Raw genomic sequence first — 20,834 nt, forward strand, 5'->3', positions numbered from 1 at the left:
GACTCTGCTAGACTCTATTTACTCTTCGAGTACCGGGTATAACAACTCTAAATTCAAGCAGGTACATATTTTGACGGGTGTTTTGTCTTTGTATTTGTAAATTCTTTTTTTTTTGTATTGCTAGATCAACAAAACGTCAATCAAACGTTTTGGAGACGGGCACACCCTGGAAAGACTTTGTAATTAAATTTAAATAAAAAAGCAAACATCAAATTTATATATTTATAAAACATAGAAAAAACTGAATTTAACCTTCAAATTTTATAAATAAATGGAAATAAAAAATATCTATACTCAATTTACACAGGTCTTTTTTCTTAGAGAACCTTCACCATTAATGCATTACTTTTAAGTGAAATTCATAACTTATAAATGCCTTATCTGTTTGGTGAAATTCATCACTTATAAACTGGCTTGCTCTCGATGTCACGTCATCGCCTACGCTCCTAGGACATCTTCATGTTAACTACATCAGTTTTTTGTATGGAAAGTCATCGCGTATATCATGTGTGAATGTCGCTGGCTTCGATGTAGGGATGTACTTTATATATACATATGAATATACATTTGTATACACTTACTGAGTACCTGGTATAATAGTTGTGACTCGTACGAAGCGTCTCACGTTCCTCCTCGTTTTCTTTTCGTTACCCCATCAAAATTGTGTTCCAGAACTCACCTGTGCTCCCTTTTTTCTCTTTATACCCATTAAAAACTCACCCAACGGTTTTTTTTTGTTAACATTTTCTTATTTTGTTTATTTGTATTTGTTGTTCATTTTCGCATATTTCGTAGATTTTTATTTATCTGCGTATCTCACAAACTAACAATTAATATATATATCATTTTTATATAATTATTTCATTTCTTAGTTATTTTTTTTGGTATTTTGTAATAGTTTATTAATACAGGTTAGTTTGTGGTTTTTGCTGTTTTTCGTATAATATTTTCTTTGTCTCTTTGTGTTGTTTTTGAAATGTAACATTTTGAAGTCTTTTAGATGCATAGTTTTCAGTTTTTGAGATGTGTTTTTTTTTGGTTTGTAGAGTTTTGTTTTCTGATGATTCAAGTCTTTGGATAGTTTTTTAGCGGGCATTTGTTACAACAGAGGAAGGAGTAGTAAAAGGGAGTGAGTGGGGAGTGGGGCAGGGTATATTCGATATAATTGAAATACATTCACATTTACATATATACTCGTAATATTTGTAAATTATTATCAATGCAACATGTAGATTCTCTACAAAATACCGAATTTTTTATCTGCTTTGTTTTCTTCTTCTTTTTTTTCTACCTCCACTACTAATTTATTTAACTAATTTGTTGTCACTAATATTTAGGGTATTTTTCTCTCTAATTTGTATGGTATTTTCTTTCGTATTTACATTATTTTTGCTGGTTTTAAAGATTTGCTGTCATAAGAAAATTCGCGGAAGAGGAAATATATTTGAGATCTGAAGTTGAAGAAGAAAATCTTAAGAATTTATGACAGCGAATTTTTCGATTTAGTCTTACTTTATAATCTTTTTTTAAATTTTTTTTTAGTAACTGTTTTTTAATGTGCAATTGTTTATTATTGCTGTTTTAAGAATTAGGTTTCCATTTCATACATCATTTTCAGAGATTGCTTTTTATTTATTTATTTTGTTCTTGTCTTGTGGAAGTAATTCTTTTTCTGTATTTTACTTTTAAAGAAAAATCTACTTGCTTTCCGTAGCATATACGATATATTTAAGTTGGTTTTTTGTGTTACGTGTCGTGAGGTTTGTGTGTTGTGTTCTAAAACGTGTTCCAAGTATCCCTAAAGGATGCTTCTTCTTCTGATTCTCGTGAGTTTTGGCTAGCAAAAAAGTGTGTCTAAAGTTTTGTCTCCCTTTTCTTTTTTTAATTGATATAACTGGCGGTGCTTCGTGGTTGTTTGTCTTTTTGATTATTCTTGGATGTGGCTATTCTCCAACTGCTGACGGGGGGAATACTACATACGTTTAGCTAGCTCTCTGGTAACATTAATAGACTCTTTCTGTTTTGTGCGCCTCTTACAATATTTATAGAACGTTTACATTACTAGAAAAATTGTCCATAAGCAACATTTATTATCGTATTCTTTTTCGTATTTTTGTTTCGGTGTATAATAAATATTTGTAATAACTAAATTCTTTTGTATAAATTATATTGCAACTGTGTATTTTTTGTAAAAAAAAAAAAAAATTCATTTAAAATAATATTTTGTGTATAATTAAAATATAAAATCATATAACAGCCTTTGGTTGTTTTGTTTTTAGCTCAACTCTTTCATTTGGTTAAAAAATTATCTTAAAACCGAAGTTAAAAATTAAATAATTTAGTTAAAAAAATTAAATTTTATAAATGTCTAAAAATCATTAAGTATGGAAACTAAAAATTAAGTTTTTTTTACAATTACCAAATATTACTGAATGCCTTTTTTCAACGTCTTTTAAATGGTTATGCGCGTAAATGTTATAAAGTAAATAATCTTTTTTAAATAATTTATAGGTACACTTTGCTCCTGCGGTTCTTCAGCGACTGGAAGGAAACTTTTTTCCAACCTAATTATCCAACGAATTGGAGCGCAACTGACTAAAGCACGCCTGACACACCCGCACAGGCTTGAGGATTCTCAACCGTGAGATCTCCGACTCGAAGCGACTGCATTTATTGCAGAAAACCTGACCACAATTCCGACAATGATGCTTGCGCTCATACAGTGTGAATCTACGTAGAGAAAATGTCATACAAAACGCAAAAGTAAGTGAATTTGTTAGATATAACTTACTTCACATGACACTTGACACACTGATCGGCGCCCTCATCCTTTAGCCAATGATCGGCCACACCCCGTCCCGGCTGTTCCGTGACGCTCCATGAAAATATGCGACCACGAGCATCACCTATACAGCAGATAAATCGTTTGCAATATATTTTAAAATGATTTTTATTTGCTGTACCTACCAACATATAAGATTTTATGATCTTTGGACACGGTAAGGGCTGTAATGCTAGCGGGCTCTGCATTATCCTTGCGATCATATGCCGTGTGCATGGTTAGTTTTGAGCGAAACATTAATTGACGTTGCCATTTGAAGCCTAGCCATAAAGAAAATTAACATTTTAGGTGTAAATATTATAGTTATGCTGTAGATCTATATTTACTCACCCTTTCTTAAAGCCTGATCGCCTCTTTGTCTGTCATTGTCTATCAAAACGAAACCATCGGTCAGACTGGTGTCTGATTTGCTTGGCCTAATGGCATGGGCATCTTCTAGGTAAGCATAGAGAGAGAAAAGTAAGAGGGAAATATGGCTAAAGTTATATCATTTTCCCACCTTCATTTCCCTTTGCATCCGAACTACAGCCGGGTGCCTCGACTGTCGCAGATTTCATTTCATGCAGCGACTTGGCCCCTGTAATGGAACTTTTTCTGCGCTCTACTGGGGATTGCTGCTCCTCGCGTATCTTCTCTTCCTCTGCTGCTTCTGCTTTCTCTTTGGATTTGAGTGATTCTTTTTCAGCTCGTTCTTCCGACTTGAGCGACTCTGCCTTGCTGTGCTCTGAAGCCTCTGAAATGCTGCTCTCCGAAGCAGATTTTACAATGTCTGAAGAGAGAAATTATTAGCAATACGTTTCACAGTGGTAAGCCAAAACCTTACCTGTTTCTTCTTCTGGTTGTGAGAGGCTTTTCATTTGCTTAAAAATGTTAATTTTATCGGCAGAAGCAGAGTCGGGTTTGTCCTGCGAGCTGACTTCAACTCCACGTTTGAGTTTGCGATCAATGGGAACTTGTGTGTGCTCCAGAGACCACATCTAAGGGGGAAGAAATCATGGAATTATACATGGATAAGGGTTCTGTGGAGCACTCACCCTCACAACGCCATCGGTGGAGCCAGTCATGACGACATTCTGTTGATCCCATTCCCTGATTTGTGAGAATGCCACACACAAAATCTGCTGCATGCGATCCGCACTGCCAACGCACGTATTGACCATGGCCAGGGCATCACCATTGATGGACCACACGTGCAACCACGTGGCCGAACATGTGGCAATGTCACCCGTTAGCTCATTAATCGAAACAGCAGCCACGACACCCGCATGCCCGCGCAACTGGCGCACAAATGTGAATCTGGACATGTCCCAAACGATGGCAGTGCCATCCCGGGAGCCAGAGACAATCACATTGTAGGCAGCGCTCGCTGCCAAACATGTCACCGCATCCGTGTGGCCATGCAGCGAATGCTTCACACTGAGACTCTTGCGATTCGCATCAAATTTCCAAATGGTCACAACCGAACTGGTGCCAGCGGTGACAATCATCTTGGCATTGGGACACGCACATGTGAGGATCTCCCCCGAGTTCTGGGCCGCTGCTTCGGACACAAACGATGCACGATCCGTGTCGTAGAGTCCGACGCGCAGCGAATGATCGGCAAAGCCCCAGGCTATGTATTTCGTATACGATGGCGGCATCATCACTTTGTTTTGCTCCACAGCAAACACGGTCTTATCCGGCTGTAGTATCTGTCCCACCGGTCCCTTGAGCTCCTTGATGGGCTGAAGACTGGGCTTTAGATTATCCAAATTATGAAAGAACAAACGATCCGTTTGCAGCACTGTGCTGTTGCCCTGTATCAACGCTGTGGGATCAATCAAAGCTGAATGCCTCGAGCCGCCCATTTTCTTGGCTGGATGGGCCTTTTTGAACAGCTGCTTCGGGATTTGTCCAAAGTTATTGATGAAGCCAATGGTGGCGTTCTTTTTCAAAGGATCATCGATGCTGCAGGAGGGAAAACAAGGGGTTTAAGCAGGGGTTTTAGCTTAGGAGGTGACTGTACTTACTTGTATATATCAACATTGCCCTCGTAAAACAAATGATGGAAAACATTGACAGCATCCACAGCCGAGGGACCCTGCTGTTTGCAGCCAAAAATTAAATCAATCCACTGGAAAAAAACATCGAAAAACTTTACTTTAAGTGGGAACTATGGATCATCTCTCTTTAGTCTTACCAAATGCAAATGTTGGCTAACATAATCACACTCCAAGGCACTCCTGTGTAGGCGTATAAACTCTCGAGGATCCTGTTTGGCCCATGGCGGCAATATGACATGATTTAGGGTCTCGCCATTCTGTTTCGTGCCCAGATCAAAGTTGTTGAAGTTGCTCAGAAACTCTGGCAGATAGAAAAACTCGGGTATGAGTTCCTTTACATCCGCCATGTTCAGTTTGGAGGCCGACAGCCATGCCTCTTTGATGCTGTGAAACATGCGATCGGCGAGGTCGAAGTGTCCGCCTTGCAGCTTGAGGAATGGTTGGGCAAACGGCTCCAAGCGCACCAAATACGAGCACACAATCATCGCCGAGGAATAGTGGGTGCCATAATGGTAGGGCGGCGTCTCGCCATGTGGATCATCCCACTCCTTGAAACGCTTTTGGAACTGCTCCAAGCGTTCGTCTGCCTGGGCGCCCATGGGTCGCGAAAAGTCCCGGAATGTCTTGGCCGCCGTGAGATCTAGTTCCTCCGAGTCGTAGTCGGCGAGAATCCAAGGGAACACTGGGTACTGCATCAGATCGTTGTAGCTTCGACCCGCCAGCGTATTCAAATGCATGAGGTATTGGAAATTGGAGATCTCCCCACGTACCCAACGTTGAGTCACCGATGTCTCCCCTATTAGGCCACTGAATATGCCCGAAGTTTGTTCCACACTGGCCGTACGCTTTTGTCCTGCCACCGATTGCTGCGCATTGTCATTCAGGGCCGTGGCGAGGGCCAGGAACCTTTGGTTCACTTTATTCCTCACCTTGCGCGGAAAGCTCAGCAGATAGTTGCGTCCATCCTCGGAGAAAACCTCCAGGGCAATCGGTTGCAGCAAGTAGCGTCGCTTGTGCACTTCGCGAATCTCCTCGTAGGCAAACTTGGAGCACTGGCGCAGCTTCTGGCTGACGGCACGCGATGTGGTGGATGTGGTGCCGCCAGAGTTGGGTATAATGGGCTCATAGGCGCCCGTGGGCAGCGTGTCAATGTCGCGTATCTCGCGATTCTTGAGCAGCGTGAAACCATCGACGATGTAGCAGTGCTCCTTGCCAAACAGCAGCAAACCCTCGAAAGTGTCCAAGCCCTGCACGCGGGCACAACGAAACATGAAGCTAATCTTCTCCTGTTCCTCGAGCAGACGCAGGAATGTCTCATTGTCGCTGGTCATCGAAGTGTCCTCCTCCTCTTCATCGTCCTCAGGGGCAGTTCCATCTATTGACTCTTGGGGATACGGCGCCGCGCCATGGACGCCCATCAGCTTGGGGGAGACAGGAGGCGGTGGCGTTGAGGTGGAGCTGCTTGCCTCTAGGCGATGCGACTGTCCATGCACCGACTCCAACGATGCCTGCTGCTGCATGGACGCCGACGAGTGCTCTGCCTCGGCCAGTATGCGCGGCTGCTGCTGCCCATGCTGGAAATACGTTTTGCTATCAAAACTGGAGGCCACCTTGTACTTGAGCTGTCGATTGTCTGCCAGTTCGAGCTCCGGGCGATAGGGATAGTGCAGGTAAAACACATCATTCCGCATCGTCTTCTTGCGCATGCGATGCGGTCCCTCGGTGGTGTCCATTATCCATTTATCCAGCGAACAGGTGCCCGCGGGGCCCCACAATCCGCGCTCTCGTGTGAGCTCCGTCTCCGAGTGCACCCAATCCTGGTAGACATATCGTTGGGTGTGCTGCAGCATCTGTTGGTATTGCTTCGTGCGCAGCTCCAGCAGATCCTTGATCAGCTGCACATGAATCCCCGTAGACTCGTAGGCTGCCTCGCGACTCATGTTCGACTTGGTGCGCACCAGTTCGTCCTTTTTGACCTTTGTGCGGCTGGCGAGCCGCGTCAGTCCCCCGGTGACCTTTTGGATCTTTGATTGAATTTGGTTGTGCAGCTCCCAGGGCACGCGATAGGAGGCCTTGCGTTCGGCTTCCACATAGTTGAACCACAGCTTGGAGGCCAGCTCCATGACCTGTTCGCGTGTCGTCTGCAAATCGGGCGCCTTCGAGCTGGCTGGTGGCGGTGTCAGTGAGATTTTGAAGACCTCCTCAATGGCGGGCTTCTTGCATACGTACAGCTCCTCCCACACACGAAACGCGGCACCAACAATGAGGTTGCGACCCTGCAGCTGATTTAGATCCTCATCTTTTGGCTCCATGGTCTCGGTTTGTGGATTGACATGCCATGTGGTGGCTCTGCTCGTCGATGGCTCTAGAATAATCTTCATGTCAGCCGTCAGCTGCAGCAGGCAGTAAGTCAGGCAGCCAATGAACTCCAGCTCGTGATTACCAGCACCAAAGATCAGCAGTCTATGCTGAATGATCTTGTGGAGCGCTTCCAGGACGCTCATTTGATCCGCACGGGAATCGTCGGTGGGACGTGAGAGCAGAAACAGAATACTTCGATTTAGCGAGTGGTGCAAGTGTTCCAGCGACAGCGACGAGGATCGACGCTTGGCCTGAGCTATCAGCTTGATGACAAAGTCAAAAATGTCATGCGGATTCCGAGCCAGGCAGCCCTGCCACAGTTTGTCCACAATCCTTGCAGTCAAGTAGAAAACATTCGGGGCAATGTGCTGCATTTGGCTCTGGAGTATGGGCACCAGTGGCAGGGCCGCCTGCTCGCCCACAAGCACATCCGCTGCCAAAAGATGATCCATGAGGGCAATGATTATCTGCGTTTGGTATTGCACCTGCAGAGACATGTCTGCCGTGTCGGGGGCGGCATCCAGCACGAGATCTATGACGGGTGTGGCCTTGCCGTGCATGTTCAGACCCAACGAATCCACGACAATTACGCGTAGGAAGTCAATGATGCATTTGCACACGGGATGGGCTGTGATCTTGGGCTGCACAGCGGCCGCGTGCAACGTTTCCGGTGGTGGCAGGACAAAGCTGCTGCCAGTGCCATCGGTGGGCGTGGAGGCGCCACTATTGGGCTCTGAATCTGCTGCATTCCTCGACACCTGTGGAAACAGCACAGCCACCAGGGAGGTGACAACGTCTCCCGCCATCATCACGGGCGTAAAATCACTGAGATTCTGATACAAACTAAACAGCAACTGGATGATGGTCTCCGGGTGACTATGCAGCCACGTGGCACACTCTCCGCCATGCACAATGGCACGCACCATGGCCAGCAGCACGCAAACGCCCTCGGGGCACACATTCAGCTTGGGCAGCTGCGTGCTGGCTGCGACCGGGGCGCCCCAAAGGAACGACCAAACGCGATCCAAGTCGAATTTTGTGTGTTCCGTGGCCAGCACCTTGACAGGTTGTCCCATTATGAGTGCGGTGACTAGAAAGTAAAGCTCCGGCACATCCAAATGATGCTGCATGAGCCACTCGAGCAGTTGGAAACCTTAAAGCGGGAGAAGTTGAATGAAAATTCAAAGGAAAAAGGGAGTCTGTGGCATACCTGGTATATTCAACGCCGCTGGACGCACTTCACCTGCGATTTGTGTGGGCAAATGTTGAATGGTGTTCTGTGGCGTGGCGACTATGACTGTGCCCGTGCCATTGCTGGGCCGTTGATTCAGCTGCTGTGCACCCAAACCCATCATTTTGCGTTGGGAAACCATTTCCGTGAAGCGTAAATATCCGCCATTGTGTGTGGCATCGCGAAAGCGCACGAGGAAACTCTCATTGGCACACACCACAACGAGTATGCGCACGGCAATGATGACAGTGGTGAAGTGCACATGCGGCTGCATGAACAGCAGCAGCCAATCCATGCCCAGCGTCTTGGAGATGTCATCGCAGATGACATAATTCACAGTGCTCCGTGGGGTGAACAACAACCCGTGCAGCAGTGAGAGGCAGCGATTGCGTAGATAAATATTCTGTGCCACACCGCCATCGGGATCCTCGCCGAGGTTCTTGATGCTCGGCAGCAGCACGGCACGTTCCAGTGCGCCATCCTGTGCGCGTGGCAGCTTGGCGGCCACATACTGTCCGTACAGCAGGAGGTCCGTGTGTCGCGGCTGTCCGCCCAGCAGAGTTTCCAGCAAATTGAACAGAATCTCGCGCGTTGAATGATCCTGGATGTGTGTGATGATGTGCAGGAGCTTTACGAGCAATTGCAGGTCCCTCATAATTTTGACATTTTGTTTCTTTTCATTGGATTCCACGACCAGTTCGAGCAAATGTTCCAGCAGCGAGCGCAGCAGTCCATTGGGTGCATTATGCCAAATCTCCAGATCACACAGCAGATCCTGAAACGCTGTGACATTCGGTATGGCAGACATATCCTGGCCACTGTTTACAGTGCCCACCAAACCGAATGTCAAGTGCAGAATGTGACTGTTGAGCAGATGTTTCTTCTTCTTGAAGAACATGCCCAATGTCTGATAGCAACGCTTGCGATCCATTTCCGCTTGGGCAGCGCGGTTGCTGCGCACGACACAGGTCAAAGCTTTAACGCCCGCATACAAGGACTCCACATCCTGGGCCATGGCTATGATCCCGAGCAGCACATTGCAGCCACCGACAGTGTCAATCATGGCAGAGACTGGATGTGGACTAAAGACGCGCACGCCAAGATAACCCACGACCACGCCGCCCAGGGAGCGCCCCGCGCCAGCCAAATGACCCGCAGAGTTGTGGAGGATTCTATAAGGAAAGAGGAGTTAAGATCTGGCAGGGATTAGCTGTAATTGTTCCCTCACTTTATAGGCGTCGCATTCTCATGTGAATTCATATTCAGCTGCTTGGCAATGCTCTTGTTGTCAGCGCGACTGTACACCTTGCGAATCTTTACCAGCGTCAACTTTGACACCGCCTTGGCATTGAGTCCGAGCAGCACACGATCCTCGGGCACCAGGGGAGCCACTGCCTCCGCCTGCTTGCCCAACTGGGGCGCCTGCAGCGAGCCCATGTAGTGTGGACCCAGCTGATAGATTGTCTGCACTGTCTGCTGCGGGAGGACATCCTCCAGCAAATGGCAGACGCCCTGCTTCCAGCAGAGTCTCGAGTAACGCCGCCAAATCGGGGGCGTGCCAATGTAGCCAAAAATCTGTGTGGCTGAAGTCAGATTTGCGGTCGTGGCGCCCGGATGTTGCGCGATGTAGTGCAACTTTTGCGTGTGCATGGGCACACCATCGAGATACAGAGACAGACTGGAGTTCTTCAGCACCGCACGGTTGAGCACCACAACGAGATTGTGCCACTGGCCCTCGTGCAACAGATCCGGACACCAAATGCGTGCAATACCATCATCAGAGCCCTCCGGTTCCCAGTCGCCAATGCCTGGAATGGGAGTGGTTTTAGGGGATTTATCCTCAGAGATGTTGGCAACAAACTTACTCTTTCGGGGCGTGACAAGTGTCTCCTGTGTGGACACCACAATGGCCTTGTCCCGGGCGGATAAAAGTATCGAAAGACACGCCAGATTCTCCTCTCTTGGATTGTGAATGGTCCGCACCAGCGTCAGCAGTCGCACACAGTGAGGATCTGTCTTGGGATCGGAGAACTTCTCCACGCAGAACCACGTGGAGTAGGAGAGACCCGTTTGTGGTGGAAATATGCGATCCCCGGCGCCAATGCCGCCAATGGTATTCGCATCGATGGTGCCACCAGCTGTGGCTGTGGCCTGCGGGGCCAGCGATGGCAGGTAGAGGCAGCCAAAGCCCTCGGCGGACATGTCCAACTCCACAAAAGGTGGCAGCGTGCTCGAGCCATGTGCACGGAAGTCCCTTGGTGTGGTCATGGACACCAGCGTTTTGATGCGCGTGAGGGGAACAGGTCCACCCAGGCGGTACGGCTGCTGGAGATCAATGTCCGCACAGGAGAGGGGCTCCCCGAGGCGCAGAAACTGTCGCAGTTCGGTGGGTTGCAGCGCCTGAGCGGCCAGGCGTTCGAGGATGTACTGCATGGGCACGTGCAACGGATGTTGCTCCTCTGCCAGTGCTCTCCTCGTGAGCTTTAGCAGCTTCTCGGCCAAGCCATGGTCGCACATGATCTGTTGATTGCGCTCATTCCTCACGAGGGATTTTATAATTTCACTCAGATAAACCTGCAGCTGTATAGCCTCCATGGGCGACTCCTCGACCTGCACTGCGGGCAGCAGTTGCAGCATGCACAGGACCACGCCGGGATGCACAATCCTTGGCTCTGGCATGGGCTGTGTGAGATTCAGTTGACTGGGATGCACCGGTGCAGGCAGCTCTTTGCTCGGGGAACGCGAGTGTGCGGGCGGATCGCTGAACAGCGTAATGATGCCACTAAAATTGGGTGCCTCAAAGTTATCCAAAGCAATGCTGTACAGCAGCCGGAACACAATGCAAACATAGGACAAGGGATAGGGCACATCCTCGGAGAAGCTGCAAGGGGGAAATTGCAACGAGAAGGGACGTGTGAGACGCTTCTTACGCGTCACAACTTTTATACCCGGCACTCAGTACTACATCTGCACTTTCGCGGTTTTTGGCCAATTTTACATTTTTTCTTCATCTGTCATCTACATCAACAACACTACTCACGCCAACACGCTCCTTTAGCTCGCCACCCTCCCCTATAGACACACACTGCAGAGTCGCGGCAGAGTCAGCGGCAGAGGAAGCGGCAGAGGCAGCGGCAGAGGCAGAGGCAGTGACGTGTCAGGGGCCAGGCCATAAACAGCGCGAAGCAGATTGTGAATGCTGCGGGACGGGGTGGGTTTGGCTACTGCAAATTAATTTCTTCATTGTGGCTATAATAATGATCCAATCGTATCCCAATTTGGTGATCTGATAGATATGGTCATTCCCTACGGAATGGCGTTTTTAGTTTTCTGCTATCTTCAAAATTGTAGATTTGGGAGGTTTTCGCCCTTTTGCGGAGGCGGAAGGGGGCGTGGCTCATTTTTGAAATACACTTGTAACAGTGTGAGCATACAGAAGTCTGGATGCAAAATTTTGTGGCTCTAGCTCTTATAGTCTCTGAGTACTAGGCGCTCATCAGGACGGACAGACGGACAGACGGACAGACAGACAGACAGACAGAGACTCGGCTATTGATGCTGATCAAGAATATATATACTTTATGGGGTCGGAAACGTTTCCTTCTGTGCGTTACATACAACCGTTATGTGCACAAATACAATATACCCTATTTACTCTTCGAGTACCGGGTATAAAAAGTGGGTGAGAATCTGCTGCCTTAAAGGCTGATCCGCTGCTTACCTCACACTCAGGATATCCCCACTGAAGAGCTCATGGTAATACTTGAGCAGCGTCTGCTGTGGCTCGTAGCTGCTGCCTCCAGTGTAGTCCTGCAGCGTGGAGGCGCCACCAAAGCAGCCCAGCAGACGCAACGTGTCGCACAACGAACTGCTACTAATCTCCTGATGGAAGAACTTGGCATTCGCGGGCTCAAACCGCATGGCAGTGGCCAGCGTTTGGCAGACAATCTGCAGCAGTAGTATTAGATCCTGTTGGGGTATGCCCGGCTGTGGTGCTGCCATGCAGCCATCCAAGGACACAAAAACGCTCGTCAGATACACAAAGCCTCCAACCTTCCGAAAGACAGTCCGGGTGCGATGCGAATCCTTGAGGCAGCCCAGCAGCATGTTGAGTATTTGTATCTTGAACTCCACTTGATGTGGACTGATGCTGTGCATCAGGGAGAGGATATACAGCATGTCATCATCCCCACCAGCGGACAGTATAAGCTCCCGTATGATGCCCAATGCCTGCGGGCGGCAGTGCTTGAACTTGACCAGCTCGTGGGTGCACTTGGCGCCGCCGTACTCCCGGAATATTTGAGCATTATTGCTGGCACCGCCGCCCAGCAGCATGGTCAATGCCTCCAGCACATGTTTGCCGAGAGTATCCAACAGATCCTCCTCCTGCTCTGATGACAACTCCACGACCGTCGACTCCTCGCCCTTCGTGATGTCCTGCACATGTCCCGCGTAGCGTGTCAAGCAGCTGACAAAGATTTCCAGTATGCCAACCTCTCGATAGACGTCCTTGAAGACTGCATTGTGGCGCAGGATATTCAGGAGAGTCTTCAGACACAGAATACTGCAGGCGGTCGACTGATTGTGCTTGAGGAGCAGCGAGAGGCTGATGAGCTCCTTGCAGGGCACAAAATTCAATTGAAAGACAATAAATTCCAACAGATCAAAGAACTTTTCCTGTATCTGCGGACTCTTTTGGTGTATGCGCTCCGCAAAAGAGCTCAAAGTGTGCTCCGATTCGAGTATAAAATAATTGGCATTCTCCGAATGATACACCCGTGAAATGGCATCCAAAATGGTGCAACAGAGTGCCGGAGTTGTCGACTTGAGAAAGACATTTTGTAGCACTTGAAACGCGTAAACATTCCGCACGCAAGTCTCACGGGAGGTGGCCTGTGGCAGTTGGAAATTCTGCAACTTGAAGGCTGTGTTGAATTGTGCCGCCGGCGGACGCAGCTCATAAAAGCCGCACATGCACAGGGAAGAGATCATGAGTACTAAGTTCCTTATAGCTGCTTGAATTTCCAGCGATTGACTGCGATTGTTGTCGAACCTAAAAGTGGGTGAAACAAGAGAGGCATTAAAAGAGAACTTTGGGATGTTCATCTTTGACTCACTTTAGCAAAAAATCACTGAGAAAAACGTAGCCTTGTGAGGCGCGAAAATCGTCCATTAGTATCTGTGATACCTGACTAGAGTCTTTCAGAAAACAAAAGACGGTGACGAACATTTCCACAATCTCCAAAGGATTGCCAAATGTTAAACGTTGCATATTGTCCACACACAAGGCCATGCAACCTTTGGCTACAAAAAGACACAGAAAATGCTATAAAACGCTCTATTAAGAGGAGTTTGATGTGCACTCACAATGTATATAACTAACAACCGCATCGGTGAGACCATGCCTCGATATGGTAGTCAGTATTTCGGCTGCATTCTTACGCCACACAATATTGTGGCAGGGACAGGGCGATGTTATAGCCGAAAATAGCAGCGTTAGATCATCCATGCGTGCCAGTTCTTCGGCAGGGTAGGGATACGAACAGAGCTTCACCAGCAGCTGCACAAAGACCTTTTGCAGCAGTGTGCGGCGTTCGTGTGCATTGAAATCACTGATGGCTGAGCCATCCTCGTTGGGCTCATCATCCTCCACAATGGGCAGATCGAAGAAGAGATACAGGCACTTGACCAGCGTTGAGGGTACAGAAGCCGCTGTCATGACCTGGAAGAAAGATGGGGAAGAGTTGTTAGTGGGTTGGTTAGGGAATAAAGAAGGGAGTTTTCAGCTCTGAAAGAATATAATCTTTGCTTCATCAGAAGGAGCACAAAGACTCTCATTTTGTTCCTTAACTTGCCTAGAATTCTCACTTATACAATGGTTATCGCATTCATTTGGCTTCCACTCTCATTCTCTGCCTTACATTGAAATGAATTCCCACATTTGGTCTGCTTCTGGCAGTCAGCTGTCTCAAAACTCATTCCCTTCGTTAGCTTTAATTGAATTACCATCAAAATCCTACTCTTTTACCCTCCCTTGACTCATTTATTCTTCTCCTTTAAGCACTAAGCAAAGTTCCCCTTTCGAAACCCCTCAAAAATGAATCAAGTTTGGGTATTTTTTAAGCTCATTGAAATATGCCTAGGCAGCCTCTGCATGTCCTTCCATGTGTTGGGCTCGCTCTACAAGCCCGAGCCCATACCCCACATCATACTGTACTGCGCCACCTTTGGCTCCTACACGCTGCTGGCTGGCTTGGGTGCCTTCCGGTTGCTACTAACGAAGAGCTCCATCCTATCTTCAGAGCTACTGCTCACGGCGAGTGCCATGGGCATGCACTACTTTTGTGGCCTGCTGGTCATGGGCAGTGCCAAGGGGGATGTGCATTTGTCGGATATGAATTCCACGTGGCATTATCTGGAGCATCCACATTTTGCGCACTGCAAGCGGCAGAGCATTGGGGCATTGATTACGGGCTCCATGTATCTGATGCACATGTTCCTGCTGCTCGATCTGTTGATGCGCATGGAGCCGGGCGACTGGCGGCGTCAGGCCACAGGACAGCTCGGTATGGGCTTCCCGGATCTGATAGCGGAACGTGCCACCGATTTGTTTGTGTTGTCTAAGCCGGTAGATGATTTTCTGTGTCGTCGCTGCAAGTGCTATGATCGTCTGGCGCACTCTCAGCCGCTGCGCTTCAAGGACACAGACGACGAGGCAGAGGGACCCTCGTTTATGGAGAAGGTTATTAATCTCTTCATTGGCATACGGAATGTCCTGTTCCGCGTGCATCCGGTGGAGAGTGAGGAGAGTTTTCTGGAGACGCCCACAATCACGAGCACAAGTGGGGAGTCGCTGGATCGCTACGAGTCTTCGGTTTCCATGGAGCACGAAGAGGGACGGGCACGTCGCAGAGACTCTTGGACATGGCGTGGCACGAGCGATTCCTCCAGCCTTTGGGCAAAGATTGAGGATTGGAGTACGGCCAATCAACCCACAAATGATTCTACGTTGAGGGATGTGGACAGTAAGGAGACTATGATGGGAGATATAAGAAGCAGAAGCAGAAGTGAGCTCTTTTCGAGTGTAAGAACACGGGGAGATTCGGAGGATGAGGAGCCAACTTTGAAAGAGTATAGTCCTGCGGCAAGTGAAGGGAATGAAGAGATTGAAGGTGGACCGAGTGAGAATTCAACATCATTGGAGGCTAAAGCAGAAGAACAGGTCGCTGTCCGTGAATCTATTTCAGAGGAAGAAACCCCTAGGAAAAGTGAAGCAAAGCCTGCCAGTCTGCAAACAGAGGAATCTAAGGAGAGGGAAGTTAATATCCAAGAAGAACAGGATTCTTCGCCTGACGAACCATCAAGTGAGCGCAAGAAATTGACGTTTCATAACGAAACTAAAGAAAGTTAGAGTAAATTTGTACACTTAAAAAGCAGAAAAGAACTTTAACAGTTCTAGGAACTAGAGGCTGACTCTTTTAGCATTTCAAATACAGTTTATAGATGTTGCCATCTACTTCACCTGTGACTACTTTCTACCTTCCAATCTATCTATCTAAAATCAATACCCCCATTTTCGCAACGATTTCTATGCCATTTTACACTGCCTTATCCTCGTTTCATTTCCTTTCTGTACCTGTATCAACGACACATCTCCATTGGCCAATAGATTTAGTGTGGCCAACAGCATCCAGCCGCTGCTTGTCTCCTCCGTTGTCTCCACCTCCAGAAACTTGACAATGGCTATGGAGGCCGCCTCCGTGCTCTGGTTGGATGCCCGCTTGCGTATCTCGCTGACCATGAGACGTGACACCTGCTGACAGAAGGCCACCACATCCCAGAACTTTTCGCTCATATCATTCGCTGGACAGCTGCTAAACACCTGTAAAAACAAAGTTTTGTATGAAAAAGTTCATTCGTGATCTATAAATAGCAAAGAACTAACCTTGCAAAAGAGTGGCAACATTTCGTAGAGCTTCTCATCGCGCTCCTGTTCGCTCAGCGGCTCTCGGGGATGGGTGTACTCGTTGAAGAGTTTCTTGAGCGTGCCCAGACTCATTTGGATGCGGGCATCCACGAGTGCATCCTCGCCAGAAGCGCGTCCATTGGCTGGGGATTGGCTTGCGTCCACTGTGGGTCTGCTGCCATTATTTATGGTGTTGCTGCTGCTGCCGCCGCTGCTGCTGTTGCCTCCAGTGGCAGCGCCGCGCAGCTTTCGCATTACATTCATCTTTGGGTTTTTCTACTGCCAAATGTATTTAAACTGCAAACAGACGACAAAAGAGTGTTAATTAATCGGTAAAGAACTTGGGAAGACCGATATGTGGGATGTATCTGCCACTTGTGAATATTAAGTGTTAATTATGGCTGTTTATTAAACAATTTTGCAATGCCAAAAGGTCAAAACAATCGGCCAAAAACCTCTGCAGGAGCTATAGACTATCCATAGGAACTCGAAGACAGATAGATAAATATGTATCTACATTATGTTTAACTATGTGTATCGGTAGTATCGTAGAGTTATCTTTTTTATCGCAGTGACAACTTTATTGATTCTCTGACTTAATTCTAGATATTTCAATCTGTTATATTGACAAGAAATATCGCTATCAAAGCTCTCACCAACTCTCGCACTATTTTTCACAATAATCTAAGAGACTTCAATGGAAACACTTAAGATATCCAACGAAATGTGTCTTAAGTGCCTCAAATATGATATCATCGCACATTTTATTATACTTTTTTATAGATGTTGTTAGACAAAAACGTCTCCTACTGCGTAAACTCAGTAAACTGCTTTATAAAGATATCAATTCAAAATCTTAATTATATTTAGAGGTTGATGTAAACGCGCAACCAAGCCGTAGCTTGTTTTTTTGGAATTCCAAGCAGAACCCGACCGAGAGGCGTTGCTGCATGACACGCGACATGTACATATTTATGAAGATATCAATAGAATTGTTTTGCTAGTTTGGGATATAGCTTTATTTAACTATTTTATAGCTTCTAGACAATGCAATCTCATAGATTTCTTTCAGATATTTATCAGAACGGAATAAGAGAGTATAATCTCACTTTCACGGTTATTTAAATAACTATTTCTGGTTATCACTTCGTTAAACAGCCATTCCATAATACTCCAGCACCTGTACCTATCTCCCAGTTATTCCACACCTTTTACCATCTACCGATAACTGGCAAAGCCAACTGATTCGTAATGGACTTTTTTTGTTTACTATCCATATTGTCACAGTTCATGCACAATATGCTTATACATATTCCAAACACACACACAAGATATAATATGTTCTCCAAACACAGATACGATGCCTCCCCACATTCCCACACAATTATATATGGGTTTTGTATGCCCCAACACTTCACTTCACTTCTACTTCACAGTGGGGGAATTGCTTTCAAGTGGTTTAAAAATCACATCATCGCCGTTGGCACAATGGAATTAAGTTTATTATTTGCTGGGGTTACGTTTCTATTGCTCTTTCTCGATTCTTTGCGCTTTTCGTTTTGCTCGCGCGTCGCACACCCTTCGCTTCAATTAGTGGGAGCCGCGTTAGCAGGTGATTCATACTCGTATTTCGCATTCGTATTCGCATTGCAGTACATTCCGCTAAATTGTTATCATTGTATTGTGTGTGTATTTGTAAGATAAATATACTTTTTTTTGCATTTTTCTTTACACTTTTGTAGGAGTAATTGTGAGGAGAGGTTTGTAGTGAGGATCAGCAAGAGCGGTTTGTTTTGAATTATTAAGAATGAAGTTTAAATAGAAACTAGAGGGACTTTTATTATGTTTAATTTTTCAATACTTTGCAGATTATAGCTTCATTTCTACGTGGCAACGGAAGCTCGCAATCGTGACTATCATAATTAACTGGAATTTAAGCAAACACTTTTTCTTCTACTCAATGATATGAGAATCGTCTTTGGTATCTAAAGTTATTTCGTTATTAATTTAAATTTAGTTTGTGTTTGATTGGCTTTCATTTACAACAAATACCACTGTAAGGGTATAATTCACATCAGCTTTGTTCTCTTTTAAGAACCTTTTGTCACCGTACGCGACGACGCTCGCTCTCATGTTCCGTAAATGTGAATGAACGTGGCGACCCCTAGCCACCGCTGCAGAAGCGTATGGGATGGTAGCGTACCGTAAAAACCGGAAATATTGGAAGTGTGTGGGAGGCGACGACAATGCACACACACACTAACATTTAAATATTTGCATAAAGAGAGTGATATGCCGAAACCAACAACTGTTTATTTTATCTACTTATTGCGCACTTGTTTTTTGTTTACTCGCCAAATTCTCTCCAGCTCCACTTCCACTCCACTCTACGTTTTCTTGTATCTCATCTTTCCACTCTCTCACTCCAATTTTTACCGTTTTGACGTCACATTTGGGGCATCTAACGGCCCCAAAGATAGATTCTGTCTGCCATTACACGCACATTCGTTAACCGCTCTTTTGTTTTGCTCGTCTCAATCGCGCTGCTACGACAATTTTTATTGATTTTTCTTCCTCTCTCACGCAGAAAATCTCTCTTTCTCTCTCTCACTCACTCTTTCTGGCCATCGGAGCACTGGTGCTGCAGCCTACACAAAAATTTTCACACGCACTTTTTGCACTTTTCCGTTGGTGTTTTCACTTACTTTTATTGCACATTTGATGCATTGTTCTGTGCCCTGTGTTTCCCATCAGTTTTCGTTAATTATTGCATTGTTAATTATTGTTAATTTACATTTTGGTTTCGAATACGTTTGGCCAGTGTGACCGTGGAAATATCGATAAAATATACAGGCAGACTCTCGGAATATACCGAAATATACCCTTGCATTTTCAAAATATACTGTAAATATACCGTAAATCTAAAACCGTTTTCATCGATTTTGATGTTCTTTTTGATATTACTAGCTAGTGAGGAGACTCTGCGCTAAAACAATAACTGTATCAGTTTAATCAATCAATTTTACACAAGATTGGCTAGTTTTGATGTCTGGTTTTTAGTATATTGTTTGCAAAACAAGGTTAAAACTAAAAAGGTCAACCAAAAAAATACTATTTAAAGCTACGTAGGGGGATTGGAATGTTACGTTATTTGACAATTTGTTGCTGGCCAACCAATAGTATCGTTGTGTACCCTATTTGCTATAACTAATATTAAAAATCCATTTTACCAGCTGCTTTTAAATATTAACTAAACATTACAAACTTAACTTTTTCATATGTTTTCTATGTACATATGTATAATTGTACATTTGTAATATATTTGTACCTATCTGGATACACTCTCGGTATCTATGATCTGCAAATTCGCTGAGATGGCTCACCAACACAGATTGATTTGTTTTTTCATTGATTAGTACAGAGATTTCAAAATTTTCCTTATTTTCGAGGATATCCATCCCTCCAAGGGTACCAAATGTTGTTTATTCCGTGCCAAATGTTGGGGAAAAATGCTGCTAACTTTTTGCAGCATGTTGCTGGCCCATAAAAATTATGTTGCGCTACGTAAATTACGTAAGGGAGGATGGAATTAGACGTAAGTGGAGATGGAATAAAGTGTCATTGTAGCGATAAAAATTCCCATGTTGCGAGAGAGATACATCCCTCAAGAGAGATCCTCATGGGACATTTAAAAAACATGCGTATGGAAGTTTCGATCCCCTATGTTCTTGAATATACCTTAAAATATGGAATTTTATAGACTGCTGAAACTCATTAATTATACCTTTACCGATATACCGTAAATATACAATGAAATATCCCCAAAAGTATATAAATACTGTTAATATGGACCTTAATATTTAAGATTCTTCCTATTTCCCGCCAAAAACTTTGAAATAAATACTCATAAATAAATACTTTTAATACTTTTTTCTGACTTTTTACGCGTTTTCAACCTTCAGCCAATCAAATTTTTCGAAAAGCAGAAGCAGTGTTGAAAAAGCCGCATTTCGTTCGGAGTGTTGTAGCAGGCAGACTTTGCCAGTCAACGTTTCGGCGCAATAATTTACTAACTGTTTTGAATGAAAATCCAAATAAAATATCAAAACCAAACGCAACTTTATTTCACTTAATTATACACATACATAAATTATACATTTACATGTAAATTATATAACTCAAGGAAATATTTGATTCAATAATATATTAGTTAGTCACTTAAGAAAGGTAAATTCCTTCTAAAGTCCAATGAAACCAATCAAAGAGCTTCAGTAGCTCTTTTGTGTCCTTAAATTTGTCTATTGCCATCTGTAAGCTGAAAGGAACCAATCTTCCGTTAGTCTATCTTCTATCAAATGTTCAATTGAATGTTTAAATCCCAATTTAATTCTA

General features: G+C 45.3%; 2 protein-coding genes across 2 annotated transcripts; one reads left to right on the forward strand and one right to left on the reverse strand.

Moving 5' to 3' along the window:
* Nucleotides 1–1,655: 1,655 nt before the first annotated feature.
* LOC117902647 (WD repeat and FYVE domain-containing protein 3) lies at nt 1,656–19,270 on the reverse strand. The gene is made up of 18 exons (XM_034814172.1): nt 19,148–19,270; nt 16,422–16,739; nt 16,113–16,358; nt 13,844–14,198; nt 13,594–13,780; nt 12,198–13,529; nt 10,342–11,357; nt 9,705–10,284; nt 8,456–9,648; nt 5,022–8,398; nt 4,852–4,955; nt 3,877–4,789; nt 3,666–3,819; nt 3,342–3,611; nt 3,173–3,277; nt 2,968–3,102; nt 2,792–2,906; nt 1,656–2,730 (listed from the first exon to the last, which is right to left on the reverse strand). Exons 2-18 carry the CDS (start codon nt 16,704–16,706, stop codon nt 2,565–2,567), a joined length of 10,533 nt encoding a protein of 3,510 aa, XP_034670063.1. The 5' UTR covers nt 16,707–16,739; nt 19,148–19,270; the 3' UTR covers nt 1,656–2,564.
* LOC117900985 lies at nt 14,573–15,887 on the forward strand. The gene has a single exon (XM_034811582.1). It carries the CDS (start codon nt 14,574–14,576, stop codon nt 15,885–15,887), a length of 1,314 nt encoding a protein of 437 aa, XP_034667473.1. The 5' UTR covers nt 14,573.
* Nucleotides 19,271–20,834: the final 1,564 nt, after the last annotated feature.

The sequence above is a fragment of the Drosophila subobscura genome, chromosome U (assembly GCF_008121235.1).
Source record: "Drosophila subobscura isolate 14011-0131.10 chromosome U, UCBerk_Dsub_1.0, whole genome shotgun sequence".
In the NCBI taxonomy this organism is placed as follows: Eukaryota; Metazoa; Arthropoda; class Insecta; order Diptera; family Drosophilidae; genus Drosophila; species Drosophila subobscura.

What these genes read in the sequence shown, in the direction of transcription:
- LOC117902647 (XM_034814172.1), bottom strand. Translation starts at nt 16,706, where the DNA reads ATGAATGTAATGCGAAAGCTGCGCGGCGCTGCCACTGGAGGCAACAGC. An exon ending in TGTTGCCACTCTTTTGCAAG is followed by an intron (nt 16,359 to 16,421) that starts GTTAGTTCTTTG and finishes TTGTTTTTACAG; the next exon opens with GTGTTTAGCAGCTGTCCAGC. An exon ending in AGCGGCGTTGAATATACCAG is followed by an intron (nt 8,399 to 8,455) that starts GTATGCCACAGA and finishes TCCCGCTTTAAG; the next exon opens with GTTTCCAACTGCTCGAGTGG.
- LOC117900985 (XM_034811582.1), top strand. Translation starts at nt 14,574, where the DNA reads ATGAATCAAGTTTGGGTATTTTTTAAGCTCATTGAAATATGCCTAGGC.